Genomic DNA, 17,514 nt, shown 5'->3' on the forward strand with positions numbered 1-17,514 from the left:
GGAGGAGACCCGAGGGGCTGTCCTAACGAGGCTGGGGCACGAGGCAGCGCATCAGACCCACACCTGTCCTGCAGGCTCAGCCATGAACTTGATGTGTGCCTTGGGTCTTTCTCAGCCCTCTTCTGAAGCTTTGTCTCCCCATCTCTAAATGGGAATACATGATCTTGAATGCTCCTCTCACGTTCAGGAGCAGGATGTTGGACGATGGCAGGCTTTGTAGGGAGCGAAGAGACTTGGGTTTGAGTGTGACCTTATTTGGAGATAAGGTCTCTACAGAGGTAGTCAAGTTAGAACGAGGTCATTAAGGTGGGACCTAATCCAGTATGACTGGTGTCCTTATTAAAAAAAGGGAAATTTGGACACAGAGACAGGCAGACATAGAGGGAAGGCATGCAAAGAGCCAGAGGGAGAAGGACAGCCACCCACAGGCCATGAGAGAGGCCTCGGAAGGAGCCAACTCTGCCAACACCCTGATCTCAGACCTCTGGCCTCAGAACCGTGAGGCAACAATACATTTCTGTTGTTTCAGCTGCCCAGTCGGTGGTGCTTCGTTAGTTACAGTAGCCCTGTCAAACTAATGCAAGGGACTTGGTCTCTGAGCTTCCTGATTAGCACCTGGGGACAGAGACACCTGCTCTGCAGGGTTGTTTTAGGAATCTGATGAGCAGATGCATATGCAGCACTTAGGTGGGCCTTGGCGTGCAGGAAGCATTCGGTAACAGCAGCGACTTGGTCCTGTGCTGTGACCTCCCAGTTCCACTGCTGGGGCCCACGGCAGGTGGCCGGAACAGAACAAGAAGGCCTAGAGTCAGACCTTTCAAAGAGAACTGGGTCATCGCAGCACCCGTCAGAATCCTCTCCAAATACGGAGAAGGCTGGAGAAATCACTGTTCATGCAGTGCTTAAAGGTTTTTAGCTAGAGTGGCCTCGGCCCTAATTGACAAGGCCGCGGAGCTGAGGTTTCTTTATTTATGTCCTGGATACACTTTCAGTGTGTCAAGCTGCTGTGGGTAATCAATAAGTACAGGAGTCATGGCCATTTTGGGGGTGTTTTTAAAGGAGCAGGCATAGTTTTGATGGGAAGGACAGCACTGGATGACCCTGAGCGAATCCATTATCCTCCTAGGGCCTCAGTTTCCATATCTGCAGAGTGAGGACGGGAGACCAAGCAAGTCAGGAGTTCTTAAGCTGCATCTCTGAAGGCCTAGAAGTTAAGTACCAATTCCTTGCACAGCTATGCATTGCGCACACATATTTTATGGATGCCGTAAAAGCTCTCCATAGCTTTTATCTGGTTCTTGAAGGGGCCTCGGACTTCAAAACTATCCGCAATAACTCGCCTGGACAACCTGTCAGGATTGCTGGTTCCTCCCTGTCTGGAATTCTGATTATAAAGTTGTTTCTAAGCCTCAAGAAGCAAATCCTACAGAGAGGGCTGCTCTGAGTCCCTGGGAAGAGGGGCACCAGGAACAAATAGAGTTCTCCACAGAGGTTGTTGCCAGGGCCTCTGCTGGCCGGGGAGGCCCCGGCTGCTCCATGCCCTTGTGTGTCCGAGCCCTCCCTCCTGCTCCATGGGCCCTCCTGTGTCCAGTGTGCTGCCCTGTCCTGCCGCCTGCCCCTCCCCTGGGTGCCATACTGGCGCCTAACCCATCTGCCCGCTTCTAGGCTGGCCCTGCCCCCGTTGTACTTGGAGCAAACCCCAAATCCCGCACAATCCCTACCTGATCTGTCCCCACCTGCCTCTCTGAAGGCCTCTGCGCACACACACACACCCCTGCTTACTGAGCTGCATGCAGCCTCATGCTCAGGGTTTCGTCCGCACTGGGGCCTTTGCGGGGCCCTCTGCCATGTCTTCCACTACCTGGCTCCTCCTCCTTCAAGTCACAACTCAGATGTCAGCCCTTCCAGGAAGCCTTTCCTGACCTCCTCCCCACCCCCACCCCTGTCGTCCTCCACCAGCGCACCTGGTTTGTTCCCTTCAGAGCACTAACGACGATCTATCATGAAACATTGATGTGTTTTCTTCCCCCACAAAGATGTCAGCTCCACGAAGGAATGAACGGAGTCTTCCGTGTCTCTGCCTGGCTCATAACATTTAATAAATGCTGGAATGCACCCACTAGCGTGGCTAAAATTAAAATGAGTGACAATGCCAAGTGCTGGATTGGAACTCCGAGTGGTGGGAACTCACGCAGTTGACAGGCATGCACTTTGGAGTGATGGTGTAGTTTTTATAAAGTTGCACATACACTTAACATAGGACCCAGCAATTCTACTCCTAGCTATTTACCCAAGAGAAATAAAGACATATGTCCACACAAAGACTTCCACACAAATATTGCAGGCTTGTTCATAATAGCTAAAAACTAGAAGCAAACCATCCATCCATCTAGAGCAGGCAAGACTGCTGTATCACCACAGTCCCCCCAGGCAAGGAGGAGAAGGAAGTCCCCAAGAGGTGGCTGAGAATCCAGCTGAGCTCCCTGTGGCCATGGAATTTGAGCAGTGGTGACTTGTGGTCAGGAGGTTGGCGGAGCCCAGGGTGACCGGTGCTCAGTATACGTGGTTATTGAGTATGTGTGGGTTGGAGGAAGGCTAGGCAGGTGGGGAACATGGGTGGCCGGGGTGTCCCTGGAGACAGAGACGGCGTGAGCACCACTCTCCCTGGCCCGAGAGCAGGGGACAGGCCACTTGTGAGAAGCTGGCCCTGGTGCTACCCGTGCATGCAAGATTCTTACAAAATGCCAATTAAGACATTTGACCTAAATTCAGATAAAAGCCTTTTTCCTGTGTCAAGTTGGGCTAATAATACACATTTATTCATAATTGATGAGGCCTAGTAAGTGGGAACAATTAAGGAAAAGGCCTGGCCAGAACCTATTTCTCCGAAGTGTCATAGAAGCCCTTTTTTTGTTCTCTAAGTCAGTCCCGCCCCTCTGCCTGCCATCAAATGCTGTTGTTTTTATTCGTTTTTAAAATTTGTTACCATTACTGTGAGGACCGTTCTCGGGCACTTGCCGAGCCAGGCTGTACCATCCCCTTGTGTGCGTGCGGCAGTTATGGGTTCCCCACTTTACAGACAGGCAGGTGATCTTCGGAAAGGTGAAGGGACTCGCCCACAGCCGCTGAGCGGGGTTACGATTCAGGCCCCCAGGCCCCGTGGGATTCTGTTTCAGCACCAGCCTCCCAACTTGGGCTTTGTTCTGCATCGGCAGGGCAGCCCTTCTGTCGGTAGCTGTTAAACTAGGGGGATGGGGTGAGAGAGTGAACGCCTTCTGATTCAGGGCTGTGGGGTTAGGCCTGAGAACCTGCGTGACTTCTCTCACGGCCCCGGCACTGTTGACGGCTGCCAGTCCTGGAGCCTCGTGTTGAGAAGCACTGGTTCCATCAGTGCCGTCACCAGGGCCGCCCAGAGTCCACACCCACCACGTCAGGCGGGCTGGGGGGCCTTCTACACCTTTTCCTGTGCGTTGCATCCGTGCTAATGGTCCGCAGGGAAATGTGCAGCCTGGTTTCTCTCTTTACGCGTGTGGGATAAAATTCTACGTTTTGATAGTCTACAGTTCAGTTTTTTATTTAACACGTCTTAAAGAGCAGGGTCATCTGCCTCACTCTCTTCCAGTATTGTAAAAGTCCATGATACAGGGGTAGTAGTTTTATTTACCCATTGTCTCATGATGGGTGGTCTTCCACCTATGAGACTTCACAGATATTCCTGTAAAGTCCTTGGGAGTGTGCGAGAGTGTTTGTCCACAACATAGTAATCACTTGATAACGTCAGCCATTATGATAGCTGTGTTTGTTGTTTCATTATCAGGGAGGGATGGTTGCCTTCCAGAAATGCCCTTTCAGCTGGGGGCAGGTATGTAAAGGAGTAGGTCTCTATTTATAGGTTCTAATAAAGTTTTCAACAGAACATTGCTGGCGAGAGGAAAGAGCTGCTGCTGCGTTCACAGGGCCTTGAGGGGCATGGAGGAGGGCCCAGGGGAAGGGGAGAGAGCCGTGGGCAGGCCCATCCTGCCAGGGCCTGGCTCAGCTCCTGGTGGGTGCAAGGAAGTGGGGCAGAGCTTTACGCTTCTCGGTCACTTGGCAAAATTGGTCCTTGGCCAAGGGCAGCCGAGTGTCAAGGCTGGCGGCATGGCGAGTAAGAGAGTCCCTTCTTGGGTCTAGGCAAGCTCAGCTCTCACTGGCCTCCTTCCTTCCTGTCTCCTCAGGGTGGGGGGTCCGGGGAGGAGCAACTCTGCGCTGACTTTCCGGAGCTTGACCTCTCCCAGCTGGACGCCAGCGACTTCGATTCCTCCACCTGCTTTGGGGAGCTGCAGTGGTGCCCCGAGAGCTCCGACACGGAGCCCAGCCAGTACAGCCCCGACGACTCGGAGCTCTTCCAGGTATGTCCTCCCGAGCCGAGCCAAGCCGAGCCGCCGGCTGCCCGGCCTCATCCGTCTCTGCACCTGAAAGCCCGGCCCCGCCCGCCCCGCCTTCTTCTGCACTTGCTCCTGCACAGAGGTCTCCTCTTGGCATGGCCAAAGCTCTCGGGACCATGCCTCTTGTTCTGGATCAGTGCTTGGTCTCAGGCAGCTCTCACCCCTTGCCTGGCCTCTGGAAAGTGAGGGCTGAGAAGAGCTGCTTCCTCTGTGCCCCCAGTCAGAACCCAGCCCCTCTGTGGCTCAGTGCGGGTTCGAGTCCTCCCTCTCCTGTAGCATCTCACTCACTCAGTTCTCATCTCTAGCCTGTGAGGCAGGTGCAATTATTTCCCCATTTTGTGGATGAGGACACTGAGGCTTGGAGAAGTGAAGTCACGGGCCAGGGCCATTTGCCTGGTCAGTGGCGAGCTAGATTCAAACCCAGTCTGCCTGCTTCCCGAGCCAGGGCCTTGTAGCTGCGATGATGCCATCATGGGAATGTCTCATCATTTACTGAACAACTGCTCTGTGGCAGAACTGTCCCTGTGAGTGTATATTAATTCATTTCATTCTCTTAACAGCTCTCAGACATAAGGATAGTTATCTCCATTTTTCAATGGGAGCCCAGAGGGTCTTTAAAGGAGGCATTGCTGAGAATCACTGTGTATGCACATGCCTCTCATCCTGCACGCTCCCCTGCCCAGCCTCAGGGAGACATAGTGGGTGACGTTTCCTTTAAGAAGCCCCATAACATGGCGTAATAATGGTGTCTGAGGTTTACTTCACAGTAAAGCAAGCTCTGCGTGCATTTCTGTGGGTGGGTGTTGGTGGCCTGGGTGATGGGGACATTCAGATTCATGATTCTTTCTTTGAAATATGCTCCCCCATGAAGACTGGGGAAAGAAGACAGAGCTCCCTGTGCCCACTGGGCAGTATAGTAATCGTAACAACAACGACGTCCTGTGTGTCGGGCACTGCGCTGGTGTGCCCCGAGCACCCTCTCAGATAGTCCTGCAGGTGATATCGCTGCCCCTAGAACTGTTTACGGAGCTTGCTCTGTGTCTCAGGCACTGTGCCCATCAGTGGACTGGACAGTCCAGAGGGGAGATTGACCTGAGATCAGTCAACACGAAAACACTGGCCATTGTCAGTGTGTGTGTGTGTGGGGGGGGCACAAAAGGAAATGAACCTGGGATGAGAAGGGGTTCTAAAGGCTGAGTGGTCAGGAAAGGCCTCTTTGGGGAGGAGATGCTTTATCCGAAAGGTGAGAAGGAGGAGCCTCGTGAAGACCAAAGAGCAGGGACAGGGCTTTCCAGGCAGAGGGAGCAGTAAGCGCGGGAAAGCTCGCTGTGTTGGGAACAGAAGGGCTGCAGGGTAGGAGCTAAGAGGAAAATGCCAGGAGATCAAGTCGGACGGGTAGGCAGGAGCCAGATCATGCGGGGTCTTGTGGGCCGTGCTAAGGAGTTTGACTTTTTCCCCAAGGCTATTCTAATCTCTAAGTAAAGGACTATTAATAACCTATTTTACAGGCAAGGAAAGTGAAGCTCAGAGAGGTTAAGTTACTTGCCCAAGGTCCTAGGAAGGGTCAAGAGGAAGACTAACCAGGAACCCATACCTCTCACTGCTGCACAGCCTCTCTGCCAACCCTCTGAGGATCAGCAGGGCTGGGCTCTAGGTCAGGCTAGAAGGTCAGGCTCCATCTGCTGACCTTCATTCTTTACGTGAACAATGGGAATGAGACATACGCTAAGCTGCTCGCTCCCTCAGAGGGTCCAACTTCCAGAAAATGCTTTTAGGTTGTGGAGACTGATGAGTTGAGAGGAGTTTAGCTGCTCCGTGGGGACCATCTCCAACTAAGTTCAGGCCCCTGCCAACTCAGGGACTGGCCAGTCCCACTAGCAAGGTCCTGCCAAGGTCCTGTAGTGTGCATGACACGGTCTCCGACACAAGTCAGCCTGGTGTGGCCCCCAAAGTCCCAGCCTGGCAAGGAAGGCAGAATCTTTTTTTTTTTTTTTTTTTTACAGAGACAGAGAGAGGGATAGACAGACAGGAACGTAGAGATGAGAAGCATCAATCATCAGTTTTTCATTGTGCTTTGTGACACCTTAGTTGTTCATTGATTGCATTCTCATATGTGCCTTGACCATGGGCCTTCAGCAGACCAACTAACCCCTTACTCGAGCCAGCAACCTTGGGTCCAAGCTGGTGAGCTATTTATTTATTTATTTATTTATTTATTTACAGAGACAGAGAGTGAGTCAGAGAGAGGGATAGACAGGAATGGAGAGAGATGAGAAGCATCAATCATTAGTTTTTCATTGCACATTGCAACACCTTAGTTGTTCATTGATTGCTTTCTCATATGTGCCTTGACTATGGGCCTTCAGCAGATTGAGTAACCCCTTGCTGGAGCCAGCGACCTTGGGTTCAAGCTGGTGGGCTTTTGCTCAAACCAGATGACCCCGCGCTCAAGCTGGCGACCATGGGGGTCTCGAACCTGGGTCCTCTGCATCCCAGTCTGACGCTTTATCCACTGCGCCACCACCTGGTTAGGCCACGCTGGTGAGCTTTTTGCTCAAACCAGATGAGCCCGTGCTCAAGCTGACGACCTCGGGGTCTCGAACCTGGGTCCTCGGCATCCCAGTCTGACGCTCTATCCACTGCACCACCGCCTGGTCAGGCGAGGAAGGCAGAATCTTCACAGCCGGTTAGGACTGTGCAGACCTCTGCCCACCCAGTCTCTCTCCCATTCATGGCCTGTGCTCCTCGCCTGCTTCCTCAAGACTAGGCCAGCTTCGCCAGTATACGTTGATGCACCTCTGTGCCTGTGATTATGTGATTAGCGCCTGATTCCTGAAACCCGGGAGCACCGAGGGCTGTGATGGCATTGTGCATTGTTATAGTCCCAGGGCTCTGCACAGAGCCCGGCCCTTTCTCGGGGCTTTTTTAAAAATTATTTTTATTTATTTATTCATTCATTTTAGAGGAGACAGAGAGAGAAGGAGAGAGGAACAGGAAGCATCAACTCCCATATGTGCCTTGACCGGGCAAGCCTAGGGTTTTGAACCGGCGACCTCAGGGATCCCAGGTCAACGCTTTATCCATTGCACCACCACAGGCTGCACTCAGGGCTTAGTACATATCTATCAAATGACTGCATCCTTCAGCACCCCCCTCTCATGGTGGCTCCTTTTAAAACAGTGGTCAGTTACTTCCTCTCCTGGGTTCCCATCCTGTGGGGTGTGTGTGTGTGTGTGTGTGTGTGTGTGTGTGTGTGAGAGAGAGAGAGAGAGAGAGAGAGAGATATGCATGTGTATGTCTAGTGTCCTTTAGAATTGGAGCTCCTTAAAGACACACAGCATTTTATTTGTCTATGGGGCCCTCACCCATTGTCAGGATGCAATCATATACATTAAATTATTTTTATTTCCCCCCCTCCCCCATAAGGACCAGGCTATGAGCCATTCCACATCCCTCAGCTGGGACTCAGGGACCATAGGTTCCATCGGCCTTCTGCCACTAGCTGGGACAGTTTCCTCATTTGACCAGAGGGACTCATAGAGCCGTGCTGCCTTATGTCAGAGCCGTGTTCTAACAGTCAAATGACACCATTGCTATAGAAACAGACTGGCAGAATGGAGAACAAGTTACTGTGACAGGTGTGACAGCTCGGCGGGGGCAGGGCCAGGGCCTTCAATTCTCTGTGTGCCCAGAGTCCTGGGGTCAGGGTCACAGCAGGCACTCTGTACGTATGTTTGGAGGGAGCTGGCCTCTGGTTGTTCTGTCACAATGTGCTATGTGGCTTTGGGCAGGTAGCTTCCTTTAGTTGGGCCTCAGTTTCCCCATATGAGGAAGGAGCATGGATTCAAAAGTGGTTCTGAATCTGTTGGGGAAGACTCACAGGGCCCTTTTAGACTTGGGTGAAGTCTGTGGACCAACTGCCAGCGGAAAAGGGGGGAAACTGATTTCCTGGGTTTTCCTGGAGCCCAGTTCAGCTCCCTGGGGAGCAGAGCATTTTGGAGTGTCATTCCAGCACACACTGTTTAACTTCTGTCCTGCCCCATTCTTGTAAGCTATGCTAGGCCCCAAATGAAGCATTTTCCCTGAGATTTTGTCAAGACTCCTTTTCCTCTAGCTTGAGATCAGCTCAGGAAGGTTGGGGGTGGGGACAAGTCTATTAATATCCCTTCCTCAGCTGATTAACTCTCCATTAATTCACACTCCTTTTCAAAGCAGAGCTGGGAGAGTAGAGCTAATGGGCCCAGGAAGAAGAGAGGGGCGGGCGGCCCAGCTCCCTGTAATGTATCATCCCAGAGTGCCGACCGGGCAGTGTTGTGGTCTGGAGTGGCCTTTCTTCCCAGGCGGCGTCTGCTTCTCCATCCCCAGCTGGAGCGGTGCAGGGAGGGCTGAGGAGATTGTGGACGCCTTTCAGCAGTCATTTTGTGTGTATACCAACCTGTTGGGGGCTTCTTGAGGTCTTGGCCATTTTTGTATTCATTTTAGCACAGTGCCTGGCACACAGTAAGACCGTGATGCTCTCCTCTGATTGTTGTCTTGTATGACTTTGACAAGTCTCTCTCCTGGACCTTTATTCCCCCGCCACCCTAAAAGGGATGGCAAGTCCATTTCCTCGTGAGCACTACTTGTGCTGGATTGGCAGTTGTTGCCTGGAGATGCTGGCATGGGAGGAATGGCCGCCTCTGGTTAGTTGTAAGGGATGTGGTAGTACTTAGGTCACATGGTTAACATCCCTCATCACTATGTGATCCCTGAGGGAGCCAGCGGATGTTTGTGATAATTCATAATATCTCTGGGCCGTTGGCTACCTCTTAGGAAAGTGGGAATTCTCATTCTGTCCAGTGCTTGATGATGTCATTTCTGAATAACATCCCTCTAAATTCTAGTCTTTGAAACCCTAATCTCAATCTCTTTGTGGCCAGAATTCATTGTTTGGTTCACTCATTCTTCCATTCAGAAAAGTCTGCCTGGGTGCCTCCCATGCTTCAGGCACTGAGTTTCATCATTTCTTATCGACTTGCCTTCCTAGTAGAGCTGGGAGGGAGACTCGGCAGGGATCACGGCCTCCCCATTTTACAGACAAAGCAGTGAGTCTTAGAAGAGGGAAACGTGTTATCCAAGATCACTGTGGTGCCAGAGCCCCATGTGGTCAGCCCCAAGGTTGGCCTGACCTGTGGTGGTGCAGTGGATAAAGCATCGACCTGGAAATGCTGAGGTCGCCGGTTCAAAACCCTGGGCTTGCCTGGTCAAGGCACATATGGGAGTTGATGCTTCCTGCTCCTCCCTCCTTCTCTCTCTCTGTCTCTCCCTCTCCTCTCTAAAATGAATTAAAAAAAAAAAAAAAAAAAAAAAAAGTACCTCTTACCTAAGAGTGTGCCTTAAAAAAAAAAAAAAGAGTGGTCATTGAGCCCCGGGTCCCAAGGCCTTGACTCCCTGCCAGGCTAGGCAGATTGCTCTGGGAACACAGGAGACTCTGGTCCTTAGGTGGGTGGAGGGAAGTCAAGTGAACTCCATTGAATTCTTGAGCCAGACTCCATAAGCCCAGATCTACCCTCGGGCCCTCCGATCCCCAGGGCCTGGGTCAGGCCCAACCAAAACCTTCTTTTGACTTTTCTCTTATTAGCTGTGTTCCAAAAATTACAAGCGCGTTTGTTCTCTTCTCCCCATGTCCCCCTGTTTGAATTACTCAGCTGCTGCGAGGCCTGGAACAGATGTAGTGCGGCCAAAAGGCCGTCACGAGATGTGTATTTCAGATGAACTTCCTGAAGAAAGGATAAACAACCTGACCTAGGATGGGAAAGAGAGCGGGGGAGGCGTCATGTGACAGAGTGTGCTTCCCACCAGAGCAGGCTCAGCAGCCAGGGCCCACTGAAGGATGCTCGCTGCCTCACCTGGAAGCAGTTTGATCTCCCACTCCAGGGCCTCTGGGTGTGGGGGCTGGGGGCTGGTGTCAGGTGGGCCGGAACCGAGCTCACTGACTCTTCCTATTACATAGATCTTAGGCATCAGGGAAGGGAGGGTCTTGGTTCATCTGTGCGGGGCGTGCGGGTTCAAGCCCTGCCTCTGCCCTGAATTCGCTCTGTGACCCTGGACACCTCACTCAGCCTGCGTAAGCGTCAGTTTCCTCAACTACAAGACGGAGATTAGAGTAGTACCCCCCTTAGAGGTGGTTGTGAGGCAGTGTTTACAAAGCCTTTCTGTTCCTCTCATCTGCCAGATTCTTTGTCCCAGGACTTGGTACTCGCTCTTCCCTCTGCCTGGAATCTCCTTCCCTCCACCCTCCGCTTGGCTGGTGCCTTCTCTTCTTTCAGCCTCCGAACTTCCATTTCAGCTGCTCGCAGCGGCCTCCTTTGGCCCCCAAAATAGCCTGTAATCTTCACTGTTTTTATTCTTCACCACAGCCTTTTATTTTCTTCCCAGCCTTTCTCACCCTCTGGGACGGTCTTGTGTGTTTCCTTGTTTAACTCTTTTCTCCACTGGGGAGTAAGCTCTGTGAGGGCGGGGGCTGTACCAGTCCTGGCCTGCTGGACCACCGGTGCCCAGACAGTGCCAGGCACAGAGCAGCCATTTAGTATGTATGTGTTAGGGCAGGGGTAGGCAACCTTTTTATACCTACCGCACACTTTTGTATCTCTGTTAGTAGTAAAATTTTCTAACTGCCCACCGGTTTCACAGTAATGGTGATTTATAAAGTAGGGAAGTCACTTTACTTTATAAAATTTATAAAGCAGAGTTACAGCAAGTTAATGCATATAATAATAATTATTTACCAAGTACTCTATGTCAGATTTTCTCTAAGTTTGGCAGAATAAATCTTTATAAAACAACTTATTATAGTTAAATCTATCTTTTTATTTATACTTTGGTTGCTCCTCTACCGCCCACCATGAAAGCTGGAACGCGCACTAGTGCGCAGTAGGGACCAGGTTGACTACCACTGGGTTAGGGGAAGGGAGGGAGGAAAGAGATGGGGGAGGCATTGTTGCTACCACCACCACCACTGTCACCATCCTTACCACCGTCACCGTCACCATCATCATTATCATTATCATTGCCACCAGCATCACCCCCCAACCATCTCCATCATCATTACCATCACCATCATCATCAAAGGGATTATGGTAGTAACGGCAGTAGTAGTATTTTCTAAGATTCTTATGTATGTTAACTTAGTCATCAACAATAACCTTATGAAGTTACCCCATTTGACAGATGAAAAAACAAAGTGAGTTGCCTAAGGCGCTGATGGTGTGTGCATAGCAGGTTTTCTACGACGAAGACGGCTGAGCCCCAGGTCCTGACTGACTGTGTCCCCTCTCTGCTCCGCCCGCTCCCTACTTCAGATAATCGACAGTGAGAATGAGGCCCTCCTGGCAGCGCTCACCAAGACCCTGGACGACATCCCCGAAGATGACATGGGTCTGGCTGCCTTCCCAGCCCTGGACGGTGGAGACGTACCATCCTGCACTTCAGTTTCGCCTGCCCCCTCATCTGCGCCCCCCAGCCCCTCCCTGGAGAGCCCCCTGACCCCAGTCCCAGCCCCTGAGGTGGACGAGCTCTCTCTGGTGAGAACCTCTTTCCAGCCGAAATGACGGTGGTGGCCGGGGCTGTGGTGCCGGTTGTGGGGCTGCCGGGTGAAGGGAAACCAGCTCCAGCCCCTGCAGTCTCTGTGCAAACCAGAGCCCCGCTATTCCGCCCCCTGGTCCGAGGCACCTTTCCTTCTTTCTCGCTTCCTTTCAGTTCCTTGAAGGAGTGCGAACTGTTTAGTAAGCACCCCGTATGTGCTGGACACATGGGTATGTTCAGTCCCACACTGTGGCTCCTGCTGATAGGGGTCCTGCTTCTTTGCAGACTGGAATCAGACCTCCTGGGTTTGAATCCCCACCCCACCAATTAATAATGTTTGTGTGTCCCCAGCCTCTGACTCAGCTTCCTGTTCTATGAGATGGGGTAAAACATAGTGCCTATCTCGAAGGCTGTCAGGAGGAATGTGGTAGGTACTACATGTAAAGCACTTAGAACAGTGCCTGGCACAAGGAAGTTGCTCAATAAATGCTCTAAGTAATGGTCCTGGCACAACCAATTAGTTGTAGTAACAAGAGACATTCTCTGTGCTTTCTGTGCTGGGCTCTGGAGAGAGACCAAACTTCTGTGAGGCAGAGAGCGACCCCTGCTGGTCACAAGGTGGTCCCTCCTGTGCCTTAGTTTGCCTTCATTCCGCACAGGAAACAGACTCACCCCTCTAGACCTCCAGGGTACTGACTGTTAGAAAGGCCCCGAGATGTCCACATTCTCAGTTCTTAACCTGGAGTCATGGATTCCACGGAGTTCACCATTGGATTGGCAGGGACCCACGGACCTCTCTGTCTACCTGTTTGTTTTCATAAGGTCTGCAACTTCTAGTGTATTCTTACAGGGACTTCTGAGTCAAAAAACGTTCAAATCTAGTCATTTAATCCACCAGCCCCTGTTATGCCAATGGAGAACCCAAAGCCCAGAGAGGGAAAGGATTTGCCCAAGGTCTCATGGTGAGTTGGGGCCGAGCTGGGCCAGAACCAGGTCCCTTCCCTCCAGTCCGCAGAACTTTTCTTGCCCACATCAAAGAGTCCCAGACGTGCCTGTGTTGGTTTGGAGTCTGAGTGGGGTCGTGGGAGTCACCAGCTCCTGAGGGAGTGTGGAATGGCCTCTTCTCTGCTTCCTGGGCCTTTGGCACTCTTTGCTGGGCTGACCTGGGAACATGACCCCCAAGGAGGCACTCAATGCTTTAGCAATAAAAAACCTGCCATACTTTCTGACTTGCTCTCAACATTGGCTGTGATAGGGTCCCCGATAGGACTCTACCTGCACTCAGCTCCCTGCTTTCTCAGATGGGATACATTGCACATCAGCCCTCTTGGTGCAGAAGTATAAGTCTCTCAGCAGTTTTTTAAGAAAAATTAGAAAAGCCAGACAAGCTGAAGTGCCATATACTTCTACTTGTGTAGAAATAGCCGGGTGGCCGGAGGTGCGGTGTACGTGCAAGGGAGGGCAAAAGTAGGTTCACAGTTGTCTGGAAAACGGCACGCAGGTTATGATGATTACAGTAGCTTTCTTAATGCAAAAGAATGTCAGCACAACTGTAAACCTACTTTCTCCCACCCTCTATTCTTGTGTGATCAAACCCCGCCTCGTGATAGGGTCACAAGAAAATGGTTAATAGCAGTTGCCCCTGGGAGGGAGGAAGGGGACCTTGAGCAGGAGAGAGAGACTTGCTTCTGATTGTCCACCTGTTAGTGTTTGTGTAACATACTTTTTTTCACCATTGAGTGTTGTTTTTAAGGAAATTAGTTTTTTAAAAAGCAATATGAATAATCAAAAAGAAGAAAAGGAAAATCTGCTGGAATCCCTCACCAAAGAACCCTTGTGATAGCCAACCTTCCAGTGTGTGTGTGTGTGTGTGTGTGTGTGTGTGTGTGTGTGTGTGTGTGTGTGTGTACTGCAGGCGGGTTCAGAGCGTCCCAATAAAGTATATCCATAACATTTTAACAGAATGAGCAGACACTAGCCAAGACATTACTCAAAGTCACAGATACTCTTCTTAGGTAATTAGTTTTGAAAAGGATTTACATTTTGTCTGGATGCTTGTGTGTGTTTGAGGCTGTTAGACAATCTGCTCTCTGTACTTGATACTACGTTGGGAACATACTGTGTAGGTCATTAAATGCCCATCCTGTGTTCTTCCCATGGTCCTGTGATGGGTGGGGTCAGGGCGTGGTCAGCGCCGAGGGGCTAGCTGGGGCTGGGCCTCTCCTCTTCTTCGCGTCCTCTGGCTGCGGCTCAGGCCCGGCTCCTCTGCTCTCTGCTTCTCCTGCAGCTGCAGAAGCTCCTGCTTGCCACGTCCTCCCCACCGCCAAGCTCCGACGCCCAGAAGGAGGGGAATGTCTGGCGCCGGGCAGGCCTCAGGTCCAAAAGTCAGCGGCCCTGTGTCAAGGTATTTCTGCGCATGCCCTAAAACCCACCTGGGTCCTCAGGTGGCCTCTGGGGGCAGGGATGCAACCGTCGGCTCTTGTTCGGGGTTTCAAGTTCAGTCAACTGCCAGCCTCTTGGCTCCTCACACGTCCTGCTAGCTGGTATGCTCGGCATTTCTTGAGACCCAGGCCAGTCCGAGGTTCCGGAAAGAGTTCTGGGCATCCTCATACACATTCCTGTTCCGGGCTCTGTGGTAGATGTTTGCTTAGAGACTGGGAAGATGTGTCCTGTCCTCAGGAGGCTTATTCTGATGGGGAGACAGCCCGAAACGCAAGGTCCCGAGGTCGTGGAGGCCACAGTAAGGAGTTGGGATTTCTCTGGGGAAGCCCCTGGAGAGCTGGAAGCTCTCTTACGAACACCCAGGAGTGAAGCCAGCCCTTTCTCCTCCGTGGGCTCCGTCTTCTGAGACTTCCAAGGGAAGGTTTCAGGGTCCGTTTCCCAGTGCTCTTGTTACTGGAAGCCTGCACTTGGCCCTTCCCCTCTTGGCCTGGGACACTCCAGGGACTGGCCTGCGGTCCACACCCTCACGGCAGAGTCAGGTGACATCTCTCTCAGGACATGGCTCTGTGTAGGAACCTGCGCCCTGCTGGGACTCCCATGGGGGTGGGACCCTGTCCCTGTGCCCCCTCCCTGGCTGACCAAACAAAGATCTTCCCTCGTGTTCTGTTCTCTTCTGTTCTGTTGAGGGGGCAGCAGCTAAGCTCCTTGGTGAGCCAGCCCTTTGCCCTCTGGGAGGCTGGGAAGTGCCCCAGGGATGTGGGACACACTTGACAGCCCTTCTGGCCCCAGCAAAGAGACAGTGGAGGTGTGTTGGAGGAAAGCCCCTGTATAGACAAACGGGGACAGATACGGCTGGTGAGTGCCGTCATCAGGGCCCAGAGGGCAGAGGGCCCGAATACCTAGCCAAGAAGCCTTCCCTTTATCTGATAGGCACTGGAAAGCTACTGAATTTTGCTGCTGCTGCTTTTTATTTTTAACAGCTTTATGGAGGCGCCATTCACATATAAAAGGCACCTGTTTTAGAAGCACAATTCAGTGATTTTTAGTAAGTTTGCAGAGCTGTGCAGACATGACCACAATCCAGTTTTAGAACATTTCCACCATCCCAGGAGGTGCCCCCATTTACAGTTAATCCCTGTCCCCACGCCTGCCCCGGGCAACTGCTAATGTACTGTACTTCCTGGTGCTCTAACGGAGGCCCTCGTGCAGGCGAGTGGGGTGGTCAGAGCAGGGCTCTGCTGTGAATCTGGACGGGGCAAAATTCATGTTAGGAGGCTGGTCATTCTTTCAGTCTTCATCACAGGAGCACAGCCAGGTGCCAGTAGAGATAAAAATGGATGAAACCTTGGAATTTTTTTTTTCAATTTTTCCATTGGTTTGAGAGAGAGAGAGGGCAATCAATTTGTTTCTAATTAGTTGTGCACTCATTGTTTCTCCTACACGCCCTGACCAGGGATTGAACCCACGACCTTGGTGCACTGGGACGATGCTTTATCCACTGACCCACCTGCCCAGGGCCGAAACCTTGCAATTTTTGGTGCTCCTTGCTGAGCCCAGCTAGTGGGTCCAGGGGTGGGGCAGAGGGGATGACCAGTGTGGCCTCTCCTCACTCTTGGCCCCTTTCCCTCTCTAGGTGGACAGCACCCAAGAGAAGAAGGCCTCCACGATGCAGCCCCAGAGCCGGAGTTGCACAGAACTGCATAAGCACCTCATGTCGGTGCCATCCTGCCTCCAGGCGAAAGCCCACTCCCCAGAAAGGGGCCTGCAGCCACCAGCCCCCCTGAGTCCCCGGCCCCCTGCCAAGGAGGATGAGGAGCCGGGCAAGGACTGCCCGAGCCCGCAGCCAGCTCCAGCCTCGACCTGGGACTCCTCGGCGCCGGTCAGGGCAGGCCCCAGCACCCAGGTCTCCCCGGAGGACATGCAGGCGGTGGTGCAGCTTATCCGCTACATGCACACCTACTGCCTCCCCCAGAGGAAGCTGCCCCCGCAGGCCGCAGAGTCAGCCCCTCGGCCCTGCAGCATCCCCTCCAAGCAGGCCAGACCCTGGGCCCGGTCCCAGCACCCTTCCAAAGCCGCTTGGGCTGAGTTTTCCATCCTGAGGGAACTTCTGGCTCAAGATGTCCTCTGTGATGTCAGCAAACCGTACCGCCTGGCCACGCCTGTCTACGCCTCCCTCAGGCCCCAGCACAGGCCCAAAGACAGCCAGGCCTCCTCCGGCCGGCCGGCCCCCATGAAGGAGGTGAGGGTGGCGGCTTCGCCCAAGAGCGTGGGGCCCAGCCCCAGCCTGCGCCCCCTGCGGCTGCACGTGAGGGGTCATGGCAGCCGGTCGGCCAGGCGGCCTCAGGAGGAGGAGAACGACGAGGAGGAGGAGGAAGAGGAAGAAAAAGAAGACGAGGAGGAAGAGTGGGGTTGGAAAAGGCCGGGCAGAGGCTTGCCGTGGACCAAGCTGGGGAGGAAGCTGGAGAGCTCGGGGTGCCCCGTGCGGCGTTCCAGGAGACTGAACCCCGAGCTGGGCCCCTGGCTGACGCTCACTGATGAGTCGCCGGTCCCCTCGGAGCCCCAAGGAGCTCTGCCCTCGCACCTGGCTTCGGAGGCCTATGACACAGAGGGGGAGCTGGGCAGCCCCACGAGCAAGGACAGTGGCCAAGACCAGCAGCAACTCCGGGGACCCCAGATCCCGGCTTTGGAGAGCCCCTGTGAGAGTGGGTGTGGGGACACCGACGAGGACCCCAACTGCCCACAGCTCCCTTCCAGAGGTAGTCGGAGTCCATCTGCAAGAAAGGGGACAGGGTTGGGATGTGGTGTACCCCCCCTGTGCTGGGAGCCAGGAGCCTTGCATTGGGCAAGTTCCTTTTCCTCTCTGGCTCTCAACTTTCCTTTCTGTACAATGGGCTAGTCGGGCAGACCTTCAGGAACCACCCGTACATCTGAGTTTCCCATCACGCACGGGCCAGGCACCACATAATGAACAGGACTGAGGTGCCTGCCTGGATGGGGCTCATGTTTGGGGGGGGGGGGACAGGCAATCACAAAGCAAAAAATAAAAGAAAGATGATAGCATATTGTGATGAGTGCTCTAAAGAAG

General features: G+C 52.9%; 1 protein-coding gene across 2 annotated transcripts in view; it reads left to right on the plus strand.

Moving 5' to 3' along the window:
• Positions 1 to 17,514, plus strand: part of PPARGC1B (PPARG coactivator 1 beta) — a 110,121-nt gene that overhangs the window by 72,590 nt on the left and 20,017 nt on the right. The window contains exons 2-5 of one of the 2 annotated variants that reach the window (XM_066344083.1): positions 4,215 to 4,388; positions 11,765 to 11,986; positions 14,275 to 14,391; positions 16,063 to 17,185. In XM_066344083.1, the coding sequence (XP_066200180.1) occupies positions 4,215 to 4,388; positions 11,765 to 11,986; positions 14,275 to 14,391; positions 16,063 to 17,185 (1,636 nt within the window). Of the gene's footprint in view, positions 1 to 4,214; positions 4,389 to 11,764; positions 11,987 to 12,683; positions 12,810 to 14,274; positions 14,392 to 16,062; positions 17,186 to 17,514 lie in introns of those variants that run through there. The other variant, XM_066344084.1, reaches the window with a different exon arrangement.

This window comes from Saccopteryx leptura, chromosome 6 (genome assembly GCF_036850995.1).
Source record: "Saccopteryx leptura isolate mSacLep1 chromosome 6, mSacLep1_pri_phased_curated, whole genome shotgun sequence".
Lineage (NCBI taxonomy): Eukaryota > Metazoa > Chordata > Mammalia > Chiroptera > Emballonuridae > Saccopteryx > Saccopteryx leptura.